This window comes from Chelonia mydas, chromosome 3, assembly GCF_015237465.2.
Source record: "Chelonia mydas isolate rCheMyd1 chromosome 3, rCheMyd1.pri.v2, whole genome shotgun sequence".
In the NCBI taxonomy this organism is placed as follows: domain Eukaryota; kingdom Metazoa; phylum Chordata; order Testudines; family Cheloniidae; genus Chelonia; species Chelonia mydas.
In genome coordinates, this window is record NC_057851.1 from 20,787,836 (window position 1) to 20,810,007 (window position 22,172).

A 22,172-nucleotide genomic window follows, 5' to 3' on the forward strand; every position below is an offset into this window, starting at 1 on the left:
GGGTGTGCTGCTCTTAGTAGAAAAGTCAGTCTCCCCCCTTCCGCTTTGCAAAGTGATTCACTTACATCAAATAGATGGCTGTGTTCCTATGGCACATCATATCTTCCAGTGTTTTCTGGTCTGTGGTGTCTGAAAGCTTTCGAGAATGAAACTGATTTAGATCAAAATTTACAAAAGGAAAGAAAGGGAACGCAACTCTGGAGTCAATGACTGGAAGATGGCTAGTTCAATGCTGGGATTTTTGTTCCCCCTCTGAAAAGTTTTGGGGACATCTTAAGTTTAGTAGTAGGCAATCAGGAAGAAACTATAGCAAGGAACAGAATTATGAGAGACTAACCTAATTTGTTGGAAGAATCAACACTGCTTTTGTAAATGGTGAGGAATTCTTTGAGGGTGTCAGTAGTGCATCAGGGTGATCCAACTGATTTACTGTACATGGATTTTTCAGAAAACCTTTGACACTGTCCCTCACCAAAGGCTCTTACAGAAACTCTGGTGTTATGGGATAATGGGAGTGGTCTCCTGGATCAGTAACTGGTTTAAAAGATAGGAAACAAAAGGTAGGAATAAATGGCCCATTCTCAGAATAGTGAGAGGTGAACAGCAGGGGTCCCCCAAGGATCTGTACTGGGATCAGTGCTGTTCAACATATTTAATCTGCTCAAAGGGTAAATAGTGAAGTAAAGTTAGCAGATAGTAAAGTCCAAAACTGACTGAGTTATGGGGGAATCTCACAAAACTAAGTGGGTGGGCAACAATGGCAGATAAAATTAAACGTTGATAAGTGTGGAAAAATGCATGCTGGGAAAAAATCCTAGTATGCATATATAATGGGTTCTAAATTAGCTGTTACCACAAAAGAGGTCTTGGAGCCACTGTGGAGAGTGTTCTGAAAGTCAGCCCAATGCACAGCAGCAGTCAAAAGGCTAACCTTGTTAGGAACTATTAGGAAAAAGAGAAAATAGGACAGAAATATCATCATGCCACTATATCAGGGTAGTCAGGCAGACATGGGCCAAATCCAGACCACCAGATGCTTTTGAACAGACCATCTTTTTGTTAATGTTTGTGGGGGCAGAGGGCATCGTGTTTTCTCTGGCATTTGGATCTTGACAATACCTTGACCAAGAAATTTGGACCTTGACAAAAAATAGATTACTTCTGCACTATATAAATCCATGGTCCACCCACTCCTTGGGTTCTGTATGAGGAACTAAAAGGAATAGGGCTGCTTTGCTTAAGACTATCAAGGAGAGAGATGATAGAGGTCTATAAAATCATGAATGGTGTGGAAACAGTGAGCAGAGAAGTATTTACCCTTTCTCGCCATACAAAAAGGGTGGTCACATAATGTAACTAGTAGGCAGCAGGTTTAATACAAACAAGGAAGTAGTTTTCACAATGCACAATTAACCTGTGGAACTCATAGCCATAGGATGCTGTGATGGCCAAAAGTATAACTGTTCAAAAAACTGGATAAGTTCATGGAGGATAGGGCTATTAGCCAAGATGGTCAGGGATGCAACCCCATACTCGGGACCCTAAACCTCTTCCTGCCAGAAGTTGGGAAAGGGAAGATAGAGTAGCTCTCTCCATAATTGCTCTGTCTGTACACTTCCTCTCCCCCCCCCCCCCCAGCTCTGGTAGTGACTACCCCTGGAGATAGGGTATGTGGCTAGGTGGGCTATTGGTCTGACTTGGCATGGCAGTTCTTACGTTTCTTCTCATGTGGGTCCCTTAGACCTGAAACTTTTGAGGGGAGGGGAAAAGACTGTCAGATTGGTTTTAAGTGATCTTTGTCCTAGTACACCAACTCAAGGCACTGGTGAAAGGTGGGGGACAAGCTATCTGACAGCAGTGGCTCACTAGCAGGCTTGTAATACTCTACAAATCTTGCTTTGGCTTTCACTGAGGCCCTGTCCTCTGTCAAATGCCACTCATTGCCTTAAGTGCTTAATGGCAGGAACAGCTGTCTTGAATTCTTTTTGAATTAACTCCTGTGGAAGCTAAGGTGGTTCTGGATTCATTGCATGATTATGGCATGTCTACAGTGCCCTGCTGTGGAAAAACTTACACTCCAGATCTTGGCTTAGATTTCTGGACCAGTTAATGTCTGCATTAGATATTGCACATTACTCTACCAACCAGCTCTCTGAAATGTACCAGCCTACCCATAGCACAGAGCAGTAACTTCTCTTTAGTGGACTAGCTTTTTCTCATCAGGTCTTGGAAACCACACTTTGGCACATGTAACTATAAACAGGCAAAAACTGACAAAGGACCTTGTCTCCTAGACAGTATAGAATTTGAATTGTTTTCTCTGAGGATATGCAGATCATGGTTGCTTTAAGGACCCCTGATTTCCTCTCCCCACCCCCTGAAAATCTGCACTAAGTTCAGAGGATGCATTAGCTTTCTCTGACTTAGCTCAGGAAGACTAATATGGGAAAGGTTGTCCCAACTGACAGCCTAATAGCCCAGGCAGCAGTACACATGCCAGTTAGAGCCAGGCAGTAGCACTAACTCAAGTTGCATCCAGGGATTACTGGGGGAAACAGACTGTTAGAGGTATGGGGGTGGGTAGGGAAGAACAGAGGCAGTTTGCTATCCATATGGTAAATGACTGTTCATCTGGAAACTGTTAGTGTAAGTCTCTTGTAATGCTGCTACTTACAAAACTAGTGACTTTGCTGGTGTCTGCATGAACTCCCCTGGGATTGTGCTGTGGTTGCCAGTCCTTAGAAGAAAAATAACCTAGTTCTTTTCAGTCTCAAAGCAAATTCATAACCTTCTAACAATCTCTCTACTTCAGGCAAAGTAGTGTTTAAACGAGGCACTAATCATAGTGATCGGTCAGTCCAGTGTAGTCTTCCAAAGTGTGTGGAGTAGCAGAGCCAGGTCGCAAGCCACATCTTACTTAAAATAGTGTCAATCCTACACCCTAAACCTAATTTTTATTAGGGTTTTGGGCCATTACATATCTTAAGGGAAAGAGACTAGTAAGAGGGCTCTGGCTTTTAAATCAAGATGGTATTTGCTGGAAGCATATCTGTTTACCGTTTGTTGCCTTATTTCTTGTCACATGCCTCATTAAGTCATACAACATGCATAGGAAGGCAGTTTTAAACTTATTCAGATCTTGTGCCTGCATGGTATTTGGAGACTGACACTCCCAGTTGCGAAATAGGCGTTTGGGTAACTTGCAACTCTGTGACCGCATCTTTCTGTGGTAAAAGACAAGCTAAAAATACTTTTTTTTTTCCCATCTGCTTTTATTTCTGTACCTAAGGAAGTATGTCCCTGTTTCAAGAACAATGGGTCACCACAACTGGGTCTCTGTGCATTCTTCCCTGTTTTGTTTTGCCTGGGTTAGGGGCAAGTCTCTTCATAGAGAATAGCACACATGGCACAATGAACAGTGTTAGCAGCACATGTAGGAACCTTCTGTCTTTAAACAGATCTAAGCTATGCCCTTTGAGGTCTTACCTGTGGATGCTGCTGTTTCTACACCTGTATGTAGGATGCATAGCTATAATCCAAAAGCTAGTTAGACATGGGGCTGAAGTGTCCTGGGGTGCCTACATAGAGCTTGGTGGACTAAAGGGATAGCTTGAGTAGGGTCACTTTTGCTGCATTCCACACTAGAAGTTGGGGTGGCCAAACACTAATCATCTGAGCTGCACATGATCAGAAGTTCAAGAGCTGGGAAGCACCAGCAGGAGTGGGGCTTCAGCCCCATGGGACATGCCTGTCAGGGCTTCAGCCCCACTCCTGCTGAAGCCCAGCACCCTGGGAGGCATGCCATGCAGGGCAGAAGCCCCAAGTTCCCTCCCCCTGCAGTTTAGTAAGTGAAGAATGGAAGGGGGGGGGGGGGGTCTCCAAGCTGAACTTTAATTGTAACAGTGCCTCATGCCACTGTTTGGCCACCCGTGCTATAGCCAATAATCGGTCATTGGTAGGCACTTAACTGGAAAAACCCCATATGGTCATCAATTTAACAATCTACAACAGGTCGATGTGCTTAAATGGCACTTATGTGAAGTGGGAAAGTATTCTGGGCTTGCATAAAACTCATTGATTAGAGTCAAACATGACAGCATTCAACACTAGCTTTATTTACAGAAGTGAGAATGGCAGGTTTGTAGTAACTTGCCAGCTGTCTGAGTATCAAAACTGAGCTCAAGGCTGATTCAAGATAAACCTGAATTTCTTGGGTTCTTCCATTAGAGTAGGACAACTTTTGTATTTTGGCTACTCTTTCCACCTGAGGATGGAGGCTCAAACAAGAAAGCTGTATCCTAGAAAGCTTGGGCAGTGGTAAGTGGTCTTTTAGCTCTCTTGCATCAATTGAGTCATGGCCTTTAACAGAATAGCTGATAGGCTGGGTCTTTTTTTGGGGGGGGGAGGAGCATTAAGCTCAATTATTCTTCCCACAAAACTCAGCTATGTGGTCATATCTTTCAGAACCTCTTCACGCAGTTTCTGTTTTTTAAATATAGTAGCTAGTCTCCTTGTGCTCAATCCCCATGTCCCATAAAAATCCTGTTCAGTTATTAGACGGTCAAAGGTTTTGGCCTGTATTGTCACATCTATAACTAATAGCCAACCATCTGTGCTGTCTCAAGATGGTTGCTGTATGTAGCCATTCTAAATGACCACATCTGGACTGGGCTATGCTTTTCCTGGGAGCCAAGAATCCCATGCCTAGGCTAACATTAAAATATTAATTCTGGTGCTATAACTACAATATCTCATTCTAAGATTCTTCTTAACGTGAGACTGAACCAGGGGTAGCAACTGAATAGTGATTATGGACCTTACTATACTTCCAGAGCACTGACTTTTATAGTCACTGAGATGCTTGGATCTTAATTAGTCAATCTTTACAAATGCCTCTGGAAATAGCTTGATTTAAGCTTTATAGTGTGGTCTGTCTGGGGGGCTGTGTGTTGAGCCTAGCAGCCTGCTAGGCAAGGCTGAGAGCTTAGCCTGCCATCCTTTGATCACTAATCCCTTTAGGATCCCTTGACAAGGGGGCAGAGCAGAGCTAACTCATGGAGAACAGGGATTTAAAAAGCCAGCTCCTAAGTGACCCAAGGTGCTAGAGAACAAGGGAGTCTTGTCAGGGAGTTTAGCAAGGGTACATGAGAGCTAGGTACACTTAATAAACGTTCTCTAAAATTTAGGCCAATAAACTCTCCCTCAAACTAAACCAACAAAACCCCTAGCAAGAGTGGAAAACAAAACAATGCAGGCAGAAGTCCAGCAACAGAGTGGTGGCTATCCACTCTACTGCACTGAATGCAGCATGTATGATTGATTACTTGCTGTCTGGACAAGTAGTGTACATGTGGATTTGGTTCAATCAGCTCATGGCCCTCAGATTGAGTACAGGCCACACCAAGTCTGACATCCTCTGTGCTGTTGAGGATGAAAATCTGAGGGAAGGAGAAAATCAAGCGGGAGTGGAGGGAAACTGTTATGGTATCCTATTTCAATAAGGACACATCTCTAGGGGAAGGACCCCTATTAATAGGAAGATAGTAATGGAGGATTTTGTTAAAAATATAGATAGCTGGGTTTGACTGGGAGAACTGATGATGGATTGCCTGCTGAGTTCAAAGGTTGTGGACCTCTCAAGACATCTTGACAGATTTGCATGCAATGCTGGAATGGAACTAGTGGGTGTGGTACATGTAGGTACAAGTGACACAGGGAGAGGTAGGAGAGAGGTCCTGGAGGCCGAATTGGGGCTGTTAGATCAGAGATTAAAGTCCAGGACCTCCATGGCAGCATTCTCTGAAATGCTTCTGGTTCAACACACAAGGTGAGTTACAGGCAGAACTGCAGCATCTAAATGCATGGATGAAGTGGTGATATTCAGCAGAGGGATTTAGGTTTATTAGGATCTGAGGAACCTTTTGGGAAGGAAGGTGCCTATACAGGAAAGAGAAGCTCCACCTAAACTGAAGTGGAACCAGATTTCTGGCATGTAAAATTAAAAATTTCTGACCTTTTAAACTAAGAGCTGGTGGAAGGCTGACAGGTGTGTAGGAGCATACAGTTTGTCCAAACTCCTACCTTAGGGGAGGATTTATTATAGGAGATACTGTATATCCTAATGAGGAGGGGAGACATTAACCTTCAAATGAGTCCTATTCAACTACAATCACATGAAGACAGACAACTAAATGTTGACAAATTTTAGAAGTGCTTGTGTACAAATGCTAAGTCTAAATACAAAGATGGGTGAACTTGAGTACCTAGTATTAAATGAGGATATTGATACAATAGGCATCACAGAAACTTGGTGGAATGATAATCACTGGGACATGGCAATACCAGGTCACACAATATATAGGAATGATAGAAGGCTGGACTGGTGGGGAAGTGGCCTTATATGTGAAAGTCATAATCAAATATAGTAAAAATCTTAAATGAATCAAAGCATACCATAGAATCTCTATGGATAGAAATTCCATGTTTGAACAGTGAGTGTAGAAGAAGAATATACTACCAAGCAGCTGACTAGGGTGGTGAGTGATTTGTGAAATGCTCAGGGAGATCAAAGGCTACAACAACAGAACTTGATAATGGGGGATTTCAACAATTCCCCATATTGACTAGGAACATGTCACCTCAAGATGGGATGCAGAGACAAAATTTCTGGACACTATAAATGACTGATACTTGGAGCAGCTAGTTCTGGAACCTACAAGGGGTGAGGCAACTCCTGACTTAGGCCTAAGTGAGAGACAGGATCTGGTCCAAGAGATGAATGTAGCTGGACTGCTTGGTAAGAGCAACCATCATGTAATACCCTTTGGGGGAGGGGAATACCAAAGAAACCCACCACAGTAGCATTTAACTTCAAAAAGGGGAATTACACAAAGAGGAGGCTAGTTAAAGGGAAACTAAGAGGAACAGTCACAAGTGAAATATCTGCAAGCTTCATGGAAACTTAAAAAAAACTGTCAGCAGCTCAAATTAAATGTGTGTCCAACATAAAGTGAGATGACCAAAAAGGCACCATGGCTAAACAGTAAGAGGCAGTTAGACTTCCTTTAAAAATTGGAAGTCAAATCCTACTGAGGAAAATGGAAAGGAACATAAACTTGGGCAAGTAAAGTGCAAATGTATAATTAGGCAGGCCAAAAAACTTGAAGAGCAACAAGCAAATAACCCATACTAACAGCAAAATTTAAATATATTGGAAGCAGTAAGCCTGCCAAACTGGGGCCACTAGACAATTGAGAAGCTAAACAAGAACTTGAGGAAGACAAGGTGGCAGGGTGGAAGGGCAAGCTAAATGAATTCTTTGAGTCTTCACTGTGAAGGATGTGAGGGAAATCCCCACACCTGAACCAGTTTTTTAGGTGACTGATCTGAGGAACTCTTCCAGGTGAAGGTGTCAAAGGGAGGTTTTGGAACAAATTGGTAAACTACACAGATGGTAAACTGTTTACCATCTGTGTAGTTTACCAATTTCTTGGTATTCATCCAAGAGTTCTGAAGGAACTTAAATATGAAATTGCAGAACTATTAACTGATGTGACCTCTCTTAAATCAACCTCTGTACCAGATGACTGGAGGATAGCTAATGTAATGTCTTTTTAAAAAAAAAAAGCCTCTAGAGCCTATCCTGGAAATGATAGGTCAGTAACCTTAACTTCAGTACCAGGCAAATTGGTTGAAACTATAGTAAAGAACAGAATTATCAGACAGATAAACCTGTTCTGTCTACATGGCTTTTGTAAAGAGAAATCATGCCTTTGAAGGGGATCCCAAACATGTGGCCATAGTGTACTTGGACTTTTAGAATATCTTTGACACATCCTTCACCAAAGGCTGTTAAGCAAACCAGTTATGGGATAAGAGGGAAGATCCTCATGGATCAGAAACTCCTTAAGACAGGAAACAAAAGGTAAGAAGTGTTTTCACAGCGAAGAGAGGTAAATAATGGGGTCCCCAAGAATCTGTATTAGAACCAATGCTGTTCAATATGTTCATAAATGATCTGGGAAAAGGGGTAAACAGATCGTATTGCCTGCAAATTTTGAAACTTTACTCAAGATAAAGTCCAAAGCTGACTACAAAGTTAAATATCTCACAAAAGCAGGTGAGTGGGCAAGAAAATAGATGAAATTCAATGTTAAGTGCGTAGTAATGTACTTTGGAAAACATAATCCCAGCTCTACATACAAAATGGTGGGCTCAAAATGAGCCCTTACTAGTCAGAATTATCCATTATGACTCCAAGATGGCTTTCTTGAGAACATCTGCTCATTTTGCCATGGCAGTCAAAACAACTAACTGTTCAGAACCATTAGGAAAGGGATAGATTATAAAACAGTAAATGTCACTATATAGATCCATGATATGCCCACACCTTGAATAATGTATCCAGTTCTGGTCCCCATCTCAAACATGATAGATATTGGACTTCAAAAATTAGGGGTATGGAACAGCTTTCATATGAAGAGTAAAAAGACTAGGTTGTCTCATCTTAGAAAAGAGATGACTGGGGGGAAATACAATAGAGGTTTATAAAATTTTGAATGGTATAGAGAAAGTGAATAGGGAAATTTTTTTTTCCTTCACATAATACAAGAACCAGGGTAATCTGATAAAACAAAATACAAGGAAGTGTTGCTTCACACAATACACAGTCAATCTGTGGAACTCCTTGACAGGGGCTGTTTTGAAGGCCAAAAGTATAACTGGGTTCGAAAAACAATATTTAAGTTCATGGAGGATAGGTCCATCAAGGGCTATTAGCTAAAATGGTCAAGGATGCAATGTCATGCTCAGGGTGTCCCTAAACCTCTAACTGCCGGAAGCTGGGACTGGATGACAGATTGCTTTGTTCTGTTCATTCCCTCTGAAGCATCTGGCACTAGCCATTGTTGAAAGACTGGATACTGGGATGGATGGACCATTGGTCTGACCCAGTATGGCCATTCTTATAAGTGTTTTTTTTTTTTTTTTTGGTGGAAACGTTATTGGCTTTGAAACAGTACTTTTCAGTGAAACAGCACTCTATCAGCTAGTCTGACCAGCTTAAATATTCTTCTGCCATAGAGTTGCATGGCTTACCTTTAAAGCAAGGAGAGACCTGCATGAAAGATTCTATAGTAGTAAGCCAGCTTGGTACTGATTGTGCTTAGCTGTGGGTGAAAACTGAGATGGGAAAGGAATATTACTTACCAAGATCTGGGAAAATGGTACAGAGAGCCCTGGCTATGTACACCCTTTGTCCCAGCATGACTCATGCTTACAGGCATGACCAAGTCATATATTGGTATACTGGGAGTGGTTGGATCATTACAAAACCTAAACTTTCCCCAATACTAATTTCTCCCTACTGTTACTCACACCTTCTTGTCAACTGTCTGTAATGGGCCACTCTTACCACTTGAAAAGTTTTCTCCTCCCTTGGTATCCTGCTGTTAGGTCAGTCTAATGAGATAAATCAACTAACACTTGGTATAGCAACCCACATCCTTTCATGTATTTATATCTGCTCCTGTATCTTTTACTTCATACATCTGATGAAGTGGGGTCTAGCCCACAAAAGCTTATGCCCAAATAAAGTTGTTAGTCTCGAAGGTGCCACAAGGACTTTTTTCTGATACAACTAACACTGCTACCACTGGAACTGGTACAATATGCATCCTGATATAGATGCCATTATACCAAAGTTCGTGTTATAGCTTATTCCCATAGTGGAAGGGGAATATTCTATACTGTAGAAGCACCTTATAACTGTGGTCACATGGCAGGGTGGATACAATGGTACAATTGTGTGTAGGTATCCCATTGGCCATGTCTAGTGGCATGGGGAAAGGTTTCCTATCTTGTTGTGCTACAATAAAGTAGTTGATCACATCTTAAGCCTCTTTCAGCTGCACTGCTTGCCTTAGTTAAGCTACCGTTTTAATTACATAATGGAAATGCATAAAACATGGCTGTATTGGGAATTTTCAGGAAGATTAACACATCCTTGTCAGGAGGTTCGTACCTGGGGTATGGGATACGGAGATGAAACTGTAAGCACTGCTTGTGTATGTTTTTTTGCAGACTCTAGCTTGTACTTACCAGGCAACCAGTGAGGTCAGTAAGATTCTGAAAAGAGACTTCTTAAAACTCTGTATAGGACTCGTAGTGGTCCCAAATCCTGCTGTGTAAGAGCAGCGGGACTAATTCCTGTAATGAGGAAAGCCTTCCTTGTAGCTGACTGCAAACAGGTTTCTCAAATACCAGACTTTCTCCACTTTCTTGAAGCAAATCATGGTGGAAATCTGGATGCCAGACTCCACTGTCAAAGCCAGCCTTTGCTTTTGCAGCCTGGCAACTAACTGCATCCACAAATCAGGTGGTTGAGTGCAAACAGTTGTCCCACAAGCCTGCATGTAAATGTGATATTGTGGGGGCAACACCTAGCCTGCATTAGAGGCCTGGGTGATAATCTGAGATGCCTAAACAGCCTCAGAGAATAGCTGTTCTATGGAGCAAAAAGTCTAAGGTGCCACAAGTACTCCTTTTCTAACAAATTTATTTGCGCATAAGCTTTTGGGAGCCACAGCTCACTGTATTTGGAATGGGGCTGTGGAGGAGGTTAGGCAGGCACTGTCAAGACAGTGACTGTGCAAGCTGGAACTCTTCAGTTAAAGGCCACTGGCAGCTGGGTTGTCTATTCAGAGATGAGGAAGTACCAAAAGGTGGCTTACCAAGCACTTGAATACAGCATTTCACTTATTCTAGAAACACGTCAACAAACCGGCTTGCAAAAGCACTGGGAAGTGTTCTAAGGCACTCTAATATTGCATGTGGGCCTTGGCTAAGGGGCCTGAAGGACCCTTTTTACTGGACATGGTGGGTCACCCTAGAGCAGTGGTGGTTAACCAGAGGTATACATACCTCAGGGGGTACACAGAGGACTTCTGGGGGTACATCCATTCTAGATATTTGCCTAGTTTTATAACAGACTACATAAAATCCACTAACGAAGTCCATACAAACTAAAACTTCATACAGAGAAAATGAGTGAGCAAATTTTCAGTGACTTAAGTGCTGTGACACTTTTGTCTGGTTTTTGGGGTTTTTTTGTAGCAGTACTCTTTTTAAGGGAGATGAAACTTGGGGTGAACAAGACAAATCAGACTCCTGAATGGGGGACAGTCATTTGGAAAATTTGAGAGCCACTGCCCTAGACATCATGATGATACTGAAGGGAAGACTTAAAATCAGAAAACTCATAAGATGTACTGTTGTAGCTCATGGGTAGGGCTACGATTGTCATGGAATCCATAATTTCCAGATACTTCTGTGACTTGAGCCCACAGCGCCTGAGAGCTGCAGGGTCCCCCCCATTGTCTGGGGTGGCTGGAAACTGCAGGGCCCCAAGCTCCCAGCTGCCACAGGCAGTGGAGGGAATGCTCTGGGGGTGCCCTGGGCACCCCCCCCAATGGTATGCACAGCCCTAGGGGTTACCCATTTTGTCATGCATATTTTTAGTAAGTCATGGATTATTTTACTTTATTGCCCATGACCTCTTGTCTCTCACTTTTAGTTTAAAAAAAAAAAAATCACAATCTTAGCCTTACATATGGGGTGGACTTGTTATATGTCTGCCCCACTGCTTGAGTAACTTAAACTAAACTTGACACTTAACGGGACAAAACACTCAACATACAATAAGTAACACTGCACTTGTAGGCTTAGATGGCACATCCATAACATTAGTGACTGAAGTTGTCTTTGGGGTGTGAAATTCTAGAATGCAGATTTTTACTATATGTAGTCTAACTATGGAAACTTAAATGGATTCAGGATGTTTAAGTCCTTTACAAGAAAGGTAATTACCAAAGCGGTGGCTGACTTGGTTGAAGACCTCTGTGGTAAGCCTCGCCGGCTGAGAATTTTGACAGTATCCCTGGGGCTCTGAACTGATTAAATGTCCTGTCTGTCACTGAATACTGATATACCCATTGTATAAAACCTAAAAATAACCTTAAAATGGTTATTTATAATCAAATGACCTGTTAGATGACTGGCAGTGAGTAAAAGGCAGGTGAAGAGTTTGCCCAGAGGCTTGATAAATGCTAGAGGACCTAGATCACCCAGGTAGCCCATTTTTCCCCCCCTCCAAGGTTATTGGCATGCATTCCTTTTGATCTGGGGAGTATGTCCCTTGATAGATCAAAGGAGACTTCTTGCTAACTTTGGTCTCTCTTCTGCAGCTGGCAGCAGAGATACTGGGTCAATACTTCTAGGACCAGAAGGAACCACTAAGTTCACCAAAACTGGCCAGCTGCCTAGCACAGGCCAGAAAATGTCGCCTAGTAACTCCTAAAGTGAAGGGGACATGCATGGCTGTGGCTTCTGGGATGTGTGCATGTTTCCAGCAAGGAACCAGCCTGAGACTTCGGTTCACACCTGACAGGCTACATGAAGTGATCAGGGTTTGCTACCAAGAGGACCACAACCTGAATCTGCAGAAGTGGAGAAACTCTAGCTACTTACCATAGACTCCTGAGAGATCTGATCATGAAGCTCAGAGTCCTTCTAAAGTAGGGTAAGAGATTAGGCTAGATGGAGAAGTCTTCCACGGTATTAAATGATCCACTTCTCTGAATGTGGGTGACTCAACAGCATGACTCATCAATAGCAGTGATGCATTAATTGCACTGCAGTTGACCTAGCTGTGAGCAGACACTGTTTGCTAGGACAGACTTTCCTGGTTCTGCAATGACTAGCAAATATTGGTGGTCCTCTAGTGCTGGACATAGTATGCAGGAAGCATGGGCTGATGGCAGCAGGAAAACAGAGGCACAACAGCATTTGAAAGGCTGAAGTATTGAGCAAAGTTGTCTGTCGAATGCCTGTAAAAGTAAGCTCTTAAGGTCTGTAGTCATGGATCAGGGCCCCTGTTGTGCTAGGCATTGTACAAACATGTAAGACATGCCATATATAAATTAGAGTACCTTTAACTATTTCTAATGCAAAAATTACAGCTTGTGCCCATTTCAGATTAAATAAATCCTTACAAGTCATTTTGGTCACCTTCCTCATGCAATGTCTTGCTAATGTCCAAGCTAAATGAAAGGAAAATATATTCTGCTCTAGCACCAGTAATCTGCATGGGCCACTTATTCTCCCCCCTCCTCCTCCTCCTCCCCTCCCCACCGCCTGCCCTGGGTGATAGGTTGGTGTAGTGCACTTGCTTGAGGACTTCATGCCATTTTCTAGGGGGGAGGGTGGCTTCTACAGGTGACAGTAGCCTAACTGTGGAGACTTGATGCATCAGGGTGTGGCTTGTATAACTTGCCCTGACTTATTTCACCTATTCTGTAGAAGGGGCACTGGATGAAACTTGGGCCTAGTGTAAAGGGGTGTAACTCCCACTGACTTCAACAGACACTGCAGCCATTGCAGCGAAGGTCGAGCTTGCTCTTGTTCAAAGACCGATGAAAACCCTGTATGGGAGGGAGAACTGCACCTGCAACTTAATGTACATCCCCTGTCTGAGGGATGGGAGTGTCTTGCAGTCCCAGAGCACACACTGGTTTTGTGCAATTAGGAAGTTGGCAACCCTAAACTTCCTTGCCCTGCCCCCTTTTCTGAGGCCCTGCCCCCTCTCATTCCATCCTCCCTCCTTCTGTCACTTGCTATCCCCACCCTCCCTCCCTCACTCAAAGCTGGGGTTGGGGTGTGGGAGGGGGTGAGGGCTCTGGCTTTGAGTATAGGCTGGGGGCAAGGGGTTTGGAGTGCAGGAGCAGGCTTGGGGCAAGGGGTTAGGGTAACAGTTTAACTGGTGCAACATGCAGTGTGAACACTGCTCTCTGGTGCATGTGGTTTATTCTGGTTTAGCTAAACCTCTTCCTAATTAAACTTGAACTAAATTGAAATGAGCCATTCTTACACCAAGTCAAACTGGTGCTAAAAGCCATGTGGACATTCTGAAATCCTTTGGCTTAAGTAAACACTTGCAGTTATACTGGTGTGGCTTTCTCATCCTATCTGAACAAGCTACTAATAAGAAAAGTGAGCCAGGGGATTATAAGAGGCACAATCAAAAGATAAAACACTGTATGAAAGATGCTGCTGGTACTCTAGGGAGGTCTTTCTAGAAAGACATTCTGACTTCTCTTCCTCCTGAGCTACTTAAGTTTCCATATTGCAGTGAAAGTTTCTCATTCTAGTTCATTCTTAAACATGCAGGCTCTGCTGCTTGAATCTGGCAGTAAAAGGCAGCCTGCATGTCCCAACCATAACAAAGAGCAGTCCACGCCCTTCTCCTGCAACTAGAAACAATTTGGTGCCCAGTCAGCTTCCAGGGCAGAGCTAGCTCAGGCTCTTAGGTGTTGCCTCAATCCTCCCCATCTACTCTCTCATTCAAGTTTGTTGCTTTAACCCAGGCTAGCTGGCCCAACTGGGGGTATATAGGTTAAAGCCTGTGTGCTGCTTTCCCTGAGACTGGTGACCCACTCATTGTAGTGAGGACACAAGTTAAATTACTCAATGACGAGTAAATGTCTTGCTCATAATCTTGCCTGCCCACCCCACCTGCTCAGGACAGAAGTTCTCCTACAACTCACAGAGCAGCTCAGCATACTGCAGCTCAAGAACTCTGGGATGCACTTGGCAGTCCAGGTGACACACATGGGAGCATGGCACCATGAAGACACTGTAACTAGGGTAGGATTTTGCATTATAGCTGCACAGTCAATAGGCTAATCTGAATGCCAGTCACCCCAGTTACTCCTGTAGTGAAGGCATACCACTAAGAAGGGCAGCATTTGAATGACCCTTTTTAAGTTTTGCTCCCTTAATTTAGAAGGTATCTTTCTAACACAAAGCTACATCCACATTTGACCTCTAAAATTCAATAGGAATGAGCTGGGGGTGGGAATAGCAGCCACTGGCCTGTATGTGACTAAGTAGCTCTGGTTGGCCAGAAAGCCATGGAAGATCTGAAGGCAGTGTCTGGATTATGTTTATTTTGCACATGCTGAACTGAGGAATTTAGTTTTTGTTTAAAAGAAAATACTCCCCTTGGAATCCCTCTGCTCACTGTTTTGTGTAAAGCCATGTGGCCCCTGAGATGTATGTAGTGACTTGTCTGCTGGTCTAACAACCTCTGATATTGGTGCATGCTACATAGTGTGCCACAAGTTAATCTACCTTGGACCTAACAGCTCAGCAGCTTAATGTTTAACTTGCTAGTTCTTGGCTCACTGATAATTTCCAGTAGGGAAAGGTAATGCTGATCAGACCTCAGTGTCACGTATAACAGCTGAAATGCAATTCTGAAAATGCGGACAACCAGCTAGAAGGAGTATTTCTATTATAAACAGAGTAGAACTGGATGGCTCATAATGTCAGTCTTAGAAGCCATAGCTCATCAATTCATACCAAACTGGTTGATGTAGAAAACATGACACTTTCCTGTTGCACAGCCTCTTCTTTGTAAGACAAGCCAAATCCTACTCTCCTCTCACCATGCAACTGCAAATTACTGGGGTTTCACTAGTATAAATGAAGACAGCCTGATACCTTTTAGGATTAAATCCTGAGTTCACTGGTGGGCTGGCCTGCCTATATTGGAATAGGTCCTAGATCCTCTTTGCTGTCTTAGCAAGACAAAGACCACAAACCCATGCTGTCTTCTCACTGACAGAGTTGGAATCGTTGAGTATACCAATGGCTACATTTAAAAAAAAACACACTGCTCACAGCCACAAACATGAAACATGAGATCTTTCTTCAGTGTAAATAAGAACCTCCCCTCAAGGAAAAGGGAACAGTGGCCTTCCAGTAGGAACCATTAAAAGTGGAGATGGGGAGTGAGGAGTTAAATGTTTATCTGCCAGTAAAGGGGAGAGGATCCAACCGTTGTGCTGGAATTCCTTTGACTTCCTGTTCCCAAAGCAAACAGACACAAACTGCTTCAGTTTGTTTGTGGGGTTTTTGGTTTGGTTTTTCCTTGTATTTTGTACAGGATAGCAACCTTTGAAAGGGACCTTGTCAGCTCTGGAGCACTACTGATAACAGGTAAAGTTGATGTGACTTAAAGCAGAATGACTAGGGATTCCGTAGGGGGCAGACTCGCTTTCAAAGGCCCAAGTCAAACCTGTTTCCCTGCCCTATAGATTCCTGGCCCCATATACAGACACTTCTTACATCCACATCTTGACAGTGAAGATGCTGGGATTGTCTTCAAGAGCTTTACTGGCTTCAGTACTCAAAATCAGCTAGTGCTAAATCAAGCTCTGGAGCCAAGACTTAGGGCATGTCTACACTTACCTCTGGAGTGATCGATCCAGCAGGGGTCAATTTATTGTGTCTAGTGAAGATGTGATAAATCAACTGCCAAGCACTCTCCCGTTGACTCTGGTACTCCACTGGAGTGAAGTGTAGGTGGAGTCAATAGGGGAGAGTCAGCAGTTGATCTACTGCAGTGAAGACATGACTTCAGTACGTCAACTTCAGCTATGTTTTTTGTAGCTGAAGTTGAGTAACTTACACAGACTTAGCTCGCCATGCGGCGCCCCCTCTTCCCCCCCAGCGTAGACCAGCACTTAAAGGCTTTGATTTTTCCAAAGAGCTCTCAATAATTCTAAAATGGTCTTGTACTCATTAGTTCTGGAAACTGAGCAGGCTCATAGATTTTATTTACTTAAGGCCAGCAGGGACATAGGATCATCTAGTCAGACCTGCATAACGCAAGCCATAGAATCTCATTAAAGCATCTCTTGAAGAAAGGCATCCAGTCTTGATTTGAAGTTTGTCAAGCAATGGAGAATCACCACTTCCCTCAGTAGCTTGTTCTAATAGTTACCTTCACTATCCAATTTGTGCCACATACCTGCTGTGAAACATAGTGAATGTATGTGCTATCTCTAGACACTTCTCTGTTCAAGTGTTTGTAACCTCTAACTTTCATGGTGAGCTAAAGAGCAGCTCTGCTTTCCCCAGTAGCCAAAGTAATTAAGGGACACAGGGAGAGCTGTATGACTCCTGCCCCATTCTCCCTCCCAAAAGCAACCGTCCATGGAAGCCTTGGCCTTGCCTATATTTAGGAAGCTTGTACTCCATTGGTGCTAGTAGTGGTGGATGTTTTTATGTATCCCAGGAATTTTAACCTGTCCATTGCGTTATTTGGATGGTCCTCCAAATGCATCTTGTCTCTCTTGCTCACTTTATAGTAGTTGATAGAGAAGACACTGTCTAGAGGGTCCTTGTTCAAAGTGCAACAGTTGCACATGGGTTGCCTCTGAAATGCTCTTTTCCTTGGTTCTTAGGAAAATCAACTGGATTGCTAATGCAGCTCCCATCAACCTTTTGGCTGGCCTAGGTTTGAGTGTTAGCTGAGTTTGCTCATTTGGAAATGACTACATTTCCTTGCTAATGTCAGTCAGACTTATGGCATTCAAACTCAGTATTGGAGCTCACGTACCATCGAGCCTGTGCTACCTTGGAGCAGTCTGGCTAAAGCTACCATAAACTGGTGCAGCAAGACCACACAGTGGCCAAGACTGTCTGATGTGGACGCAAATACCTTCACTATTATAAGTAATGACTGCACCAGACCTTACACAGGCCTCCCTTAACCCCTTTGCAAACCTATTCCCACAGGATGCCTTTGGTTAACATCTCTGTGCATAACTTTGTGTACCTTCAAACAAGCCTGAAGGTGGCTGACAGTGTTAGATGGCAGAAAAATAATCTGAAATCTCTCTATCCATCTGAGCATCCTGCAGGCCTGTGGCTTTGAGCAGCAGAGGATAGTTAGTCCCACTCAGGATATTAATTCTAACATTGGTCTCTAACAAACTCACACACTTCTCTTAGTGAGTGTGATGAAGATAGTCTTCCACTAGTATCCATGTCAAGCTAAAAAGCTTTTCAGATGGCTCTGTCATACAACGCCAGTCCTTCCACCAGAGTTACTGCCCCCAGCATTTGCAGATGAATTGCATGAAAGTAAGAGTGGATTTGTTCAACTATTTTTGTGAGTTAACTGTTCAATCTATTCCCAATAACTCCTTTGTGATTGATGTTCAGTGTGAAAACTGGAAATGGCCAATAGCAAACATTTCCTCCAGCCTGTCTGATAAGCTGGGAATTGATGATCATGTCAGTAATAGACTAGCTAGGTTTTTAGGATACATGTGCCTAAAATGTGACTGCAAAGTGGGAAGCCCCAGTATGCAGCAGAACTAGAAGTTGGGAGAAACAAACATATCAACATAGCAGCATTACTCCAGTAATTAGGCTTGGCATAATGATATTTCTTTTTGTAATTGGCAGATATTAAAAATAAGCATTAATACCTTATTAATGTAAACTTTCACAGTTGTAGGAAATTATGAGGGGAGTATCAAATTGAATGACAGATGTTGAGATCCAATGTTTAACTGTAAAATACATTTCAACTTCATGTCAAAAGATCACTAAGATCTCACTCAGACAGCACTTTCCTTTTTTGTCTGTCTGCAGATTTTGACTCTCAAAACATTTTTCCTTGGTGCTTGGATGGCAGAATTGACATGTGTTGGCACTTAACGATTAAAAATGTAATCCTTCCCTGCCAATAGACAGTGATGGATCTCTAGTGTTCCAGTACGGTTTACTGTGAAGAATCTAACTTTAACAGACTCCTATAATACTGATCTCCACTAGGGAGTTATAAGAATGGGATACAAATAATCTTTCATCTAACTAAAGGACTTCTACAAAAACTTGACTCCACCATAGGCTGCTACAACCAGTAAAAATCATTAACTGAGCTACCCCACCCCCACAAGTCTCCTGTAAAATCCTCACTTTCACTGAAGCGTGGGTGGGGTGAGATCACCAACGGTCTACAGAACTTCAGCCACTACTTCTCGCAATTCATTTTAATAGTCAGAAGTCTGTATTCTGGCAGGTATGAAGGACTCTGTAGCTGCAACTTGCAAGTGTCTTTAGCATAATGGTGTGAAACAGAACAGTACTAAGTACTCCGTCTATTTATCCAGACGACAAGAGACTATTTTAAGGTACTCTATTGGGAAAGCAATACTCTGACCCTTAAAGGCACTAAGGTGTTTGGGTTTGTGTAAGATTGGCATGCTTTGCTCACAAACTAATGCAAGCTGGTGCCATGTGGGTTCAAAACAAGAATATAACCACTTGGAAAGATAGTTACAAGCTATTTGCTACTGATAGTCTCTTCAGTGACAGTGAATCATGACATCTCTCAAAGACAATAGTTTTTACAATGATGTAGTTGCATACTGTATTGATGGCGTTATAGCTGTGGCAATCCCACTACCAAAAACGTGTATGCATTCAAGATGAATAGCAAAAGATCATTTCAGCAGTATATCACACACACAAATGGATCAGTGTTATGTTCATAAGCTTCAGTCATATGGTTCATCAAAGACTATATTAGGTGTTTGGAGCACAGTGGTGCCATGTGAGTTCTGACAGTAACTGTAACTACACCTTGGCTAGAACTCTTGTGGTGGGGAAGGGGACTGTAACACACTTGTGCCCAGCCTGCCTTTGTGGGCTGCAGCTGTAGCTGAATAGCACGCAGTGACTGATGGGCAAGTACTCAAATAGTAACGTTCACGATCCAGTACTACTTCTGTGGCTACCAGAAAGCAGTATCCTGTGCTTCATTCAGTACACAGGTGGCCACGCTGTTTAAGTTAGTAACTTACTTTCAGCCTTCAGGTACAGCAGTGTAACTCCACCTACGTTGTGCTACTCTGATTAGTCAGTGGGATTAAAGGCTTCCTGTTTGGGTAAAATCGAACTGCAATTAAAAGGTCATGGAGAAACCTTGACCATGAGGTGTGTGCACTGTCTGAACAGTGTAATCCCTTTTCTTGATCAGAAACTGAACTAGTCAATGTCTACAGACAGTCTCTGAATCAACATGCAGATTAAATGTCTAGTTAGACTTTGCTGTGTCTGAAAAGGCTGGCAATTCCTTGAGTAGCATGTCAGTACCGAAACCTGGCTTTTCTGTTTGGTCATCCTGGGAACACAAGACAAATAGCACATTGTCTAACCAGACATACTGAAACACTGTGGTCATACTTGGGGGTAAGAATGTCACAACTGGAATACCCTCGTACATAACTCTCTTGCAATAAACTGTTCCTCGTTTAGTTCTGCGCTTAGGTAAACTCTTGGCTGTGCTTTAAGAAGCTTTCATGTTAATTTCATGGTATTGTAAAAGTTTTTTTTAAAAAGGATCGAAGTCCACTAGTCACCTTTGCTGCAGCTGCCTGTATGCACAGATGCAGATCTCTACCTGCATGCTGAGCCTTCAGTAGGAAGGTGATCTCTGAACACCTGTCTGGGGCAAAACTCTCGTCCAATAAATTCAATAGTATCCCCAAGTGGGAAGCCTCAATAAAAAAAAAAATTGATTTTAATCAACTCTTCCATTGTACTTCAGTACTTTTTCTAAAGAGATGCATTAAAGCATGTTGACTTACAGCTGCTAGAGCCTTTACACAAGATTTGGCACATCTTGCTAGTTAAGAGGACCAATTAGAATTATATATTTACTTAAGAAATTATAGCTTAATGTTTTCATATTTGTGTACACTTAATATGCTGGAAAATGGTGAATATTGCTTATTCACTAAATCAACTTTTTGCTCAGGATTTGTCAAGTTGCATTAGGATGGTAACTAGAATTTAATTAAACAGCATATACATTGTTTTGTTTAATAAAATAAAACCTTAAGTATGTTTGGTACATAAGTGCTCATCAAAACATGTTTCACATTTACAACGATTTATAATAAGCTTAAGCCTTAACATGTTGTATTAAATTTAGATTTCATTTTCAACAGGCTTATTTTAAAAAACACAAACTTACAGAATTGTTTTTTTTCAAAACTCTTGTCCATCTTGGAAAGCGTGGTGGGTGATATAAGGGGGAATCTCATCAAAGAATAAGTAGGTGAGATCTTGCATGGAAAGCATAAATTTACATTCTCAATTAACAGTATTCATGTAAACAAGTCTGCCTTGCCTAGCAAATGCCTTCTTCTGGAAGGCAGCTCAAAAAGTCATTGATGTTCCTCCAATTAGTCCATTTCTCTTGGGTTTGAAACAAGCATTCTGCTGCATTTGCAGGGTAACTATTAGAATCATAGAATATCAGGGTTGGAAGGGACCTCAGGAGGTCCTCTAGTCCAACCCCCTGCTCAAAGCAGGACCAATCCCCAAGTAAATCATCCTAGCCAGGGCTTTGTCAAGCCTGACCTTAAAAACTTCTAAGGAAGGAGATTCTATTGTACAGCAATCCACCTAGATCAAGAGTAGTGGACTGATAAATCTGGTTGTGATTGTCCAAGAAGAATAGAATCTTCATTCCGGATGCATATTGCACTTTACTTGCCTCTAATATGATGGGCTCCTTCGTGTAAGCACCTGCAATTGAATAAAACCCAGAACTAAAGAGACTGTTTTCAGTGTGACTTGATATGTAATAAATCAGCCCAGAAAGTATGGCCATTCTTATGAACTGAATAGCAACAAATGCTGACTTGTTTTTTGGTGGTGCACTTTTTCTATAGAGTAGTAATGAAATAAAATAAAAAAATCACTCTTGTGCTACTCTGTTCACAAATGTGGTCCTTTTTCTCTTTAAAGCAAACTACAAATGTAAACCTTCCTCCTGAAGACCTGGACTCATCTGGTGATGATGATGATACTTTCTCCGGCTCTGGTTCTGGTGAGTAGATTTGGGGGGGTTTTTTGGTGGCTTTTTTTAAACTGCTCAGTTGTCAAATTCTTCAAGGTCGTGACTTTTGGTGTACAGCTTGGCAAAGGTATGTCCTGGCTGCTGTTTCCCTAGAGCAAGGTAACTCAATGACTTTCCCTTCAGGAGCAGCTTTGCAGGAGCACCATGCTCCTGAGAGTCACTTTAGACTGTTTTACCTCTTAAGCACAAGCAGACGCTTTCTGGAAGCCCACTTCAATTCTCAATTATCTACTCCTCGTGGGGAATAAACAGGGGATCCCAGAGATGTCTACAAAGACGTCCTACCAGTGTCTGACTTGTAATATTAATGGTGGTGTCTGGCTCTTGCAGGCCACTCATGTGAAACCACTGTAGTGGCTCACGCATTCATGGAGCAAGTGAAGGAAAC

General features: G+C 42.5%; 1 protein-coding gene across 1 annotated transcript in view; it reads left to right on the forward strand.

Annotated features, from left to right (window-relative positions):
• The window catches only part of SDC1 (syndecan 1), a 34,883-nt gene that overhangs the window by 7,484 nt on the left and 5,227 nt on the right, over nt 1–22,172 (forward strand). The window contains exon 2 of the mRNA XM_027832133.3: nt 21,673–21,754. Coding sequence (XP_027687934.2) covers nt 21,673–21,754 — 82 coding nt within the window. The remainder of the gene's footprint in view (nt 1–21,672; nt 21,755–22,172) is intronic.